At 36.0% G+C, this 1,621-nt stretch overlaps 1 protein-coding gene across 1 annotated transcript in view; it reads left to right on the top strand.

Annotated features, from left to right (window-relative positions):
* The window catches only part of LOC106875941 (ATP-binding cassette sub-family A member 2), a 155,960-nt gene that overhangs the window by 40,388 nt on the left and 113,951 nt on the right, over positions 1 to 1,621 (top strand). The window contains exon 2 of the mRNA XM_014924268.2: positions 994 to 1,087. Within this exon, the coding sequence (XP_014779754.1) occupies positions 994 to 1,087 (94 nt within the window). The remainder of the gene's footprint in view (positions 1 to 993; positions 1,088 to 1,621) is intronic.

Here is a 1,621-nt window from a genome sequence, read left to right as displayed (position 1 = left end):
CAGATAATGATATAATTACTTCGTGCTACGGATGAAAGCAAAGCAACAGTTAAGGAGTGGCATATTTTACCACAACAGACACGTACACAGCATCGAATACCACGATGTGAGTGAAAGCTGCTCTCACTGTATTGTCCGGTGTCTGGTAATCCCTTCGATACCGACATAAAACCAAAAAAAGAATCCTGACCACAGAGTGTGGCTAATTATATCAAATGTCACTGGCAATGTGCATTAAGCTGATTGCAACTGTTAAAGCAAGTCACTGAGCATGCGTACATGTCATACGGGAGAGTTCCAATCAGGGGTGGATAACACCTTATAGGAAAGCCCTATATGGATGTGTGGTTGGTATCCATATAGACATTGGTCAGATGATCCAATAGGTGCAGAGTATGTTAATTTGGTAAATTCTCAGTGGAGCATCTGTATAAATTTAGAAGAAAAGATTTGTTTTGTTCAATGTTGGTTTCCTATCATGTGTGTTCATAGTTCAAAAAGTGCTTAGAAAACTTATATAAAACACCTATAACAACTTAACTACCAAGGTTGTCAATCTTACAGCTTAATATACTGGAAGTTATCATTCTTACACTTTAGGATACTAAACATCAAACAAATTCTCAATGCATAAGGATATAATTTTGTACAAATTATATATTTTAGTTTTGTATATTTTGAACAATGCTCTGTAATAGTTAAGGTTGTTATTTAAAAAGGTCTTTGTTCTTTGCTTTGTCTGAATTGGTTTTAAGTATTTCCTATTTCTAAACAAGTAGAACTAATTCCCATTCCAAGTTGCTCCCTTCTTAAAGGACACAACAATATAGGCAGCTGACACTCTGAGCCAATTATTTCTTTTTTTCTGCTAATCAGTAAAATATTATACAAATAAATAAATAGATAAATAAATAAATAAAAATAATGTTGATCTCTTTGTGAGTTCTTTTTTTTTTCCCAGTATTAATTTTAGTATATGTTTTTAAATTTCAGTTGGTTCTGCTGTTTGAACAATTTATTCCTTTAGTGTTGTTTGTCATCTTGATCTTAATTCGAAGAAAACAACCAGCTCATCCATGGAAAGCAAGTAAGTTGCATTAATTTTTTTATAACCACGGCCTATGCCAGTGCAGCATAGTCAGCTCAAATAAGAGCACCCCCTTCAATCATTGGGCAATACACTGCACTTGTGAAGACCTGTTGAGGCAAGTGAAGTCGTTTTCATGGCCGATGGCAGTACCACCTGATTGGCACCCATGCCAGTGGCATGTAAAAAGCACCATTTGAGCGTGGTTGATGCCAGTACCACCCGACTGGCCTTCGTGCTGGTGGCACGTAAAAAGCACCCACTACACTCTTGGAGTGGTTGGTGTTAGGAAGGGCATCCAGCTGGAGAAACATTGCCACATCGGATTGGAGCTTGGTGCAGCCTTCTGGTTTGCCAGCCCTCAGTCAAACCATCCAACCCATGCCAGCATGGAAAAAGGATGTTAAATGATGATGATGATGATAAAAATTATCATTAAACAAGAATAATTCATATAAAATGTGAAGATATATATGGATTTTAGTTACAAACTTGAATATATTTAACTTGAAAAAAAAAAAAAAATAAGAAGAA

Source organism: Octopus bimaculoides, chromosome 2 (genome assembly GCF_001194135.2).
Source record: "Octopus bimaculoides isolate UCB-OBI-ISO-001 chromosome 2, ASM119413v2, whole genome shotgun sequence".
Taxonomy (NCBI): Eukaryota; Metazoa; Mollusca; class Cephalopoda; order Octopoda; family Octopodidae; genus Octopus; species Octopus bimaculoides.
The sequence above is the reverse complement of the archived record's forward strand: the minus strand, read 5'-3'. Positions and strand labels throughout refer to the sequence as shown.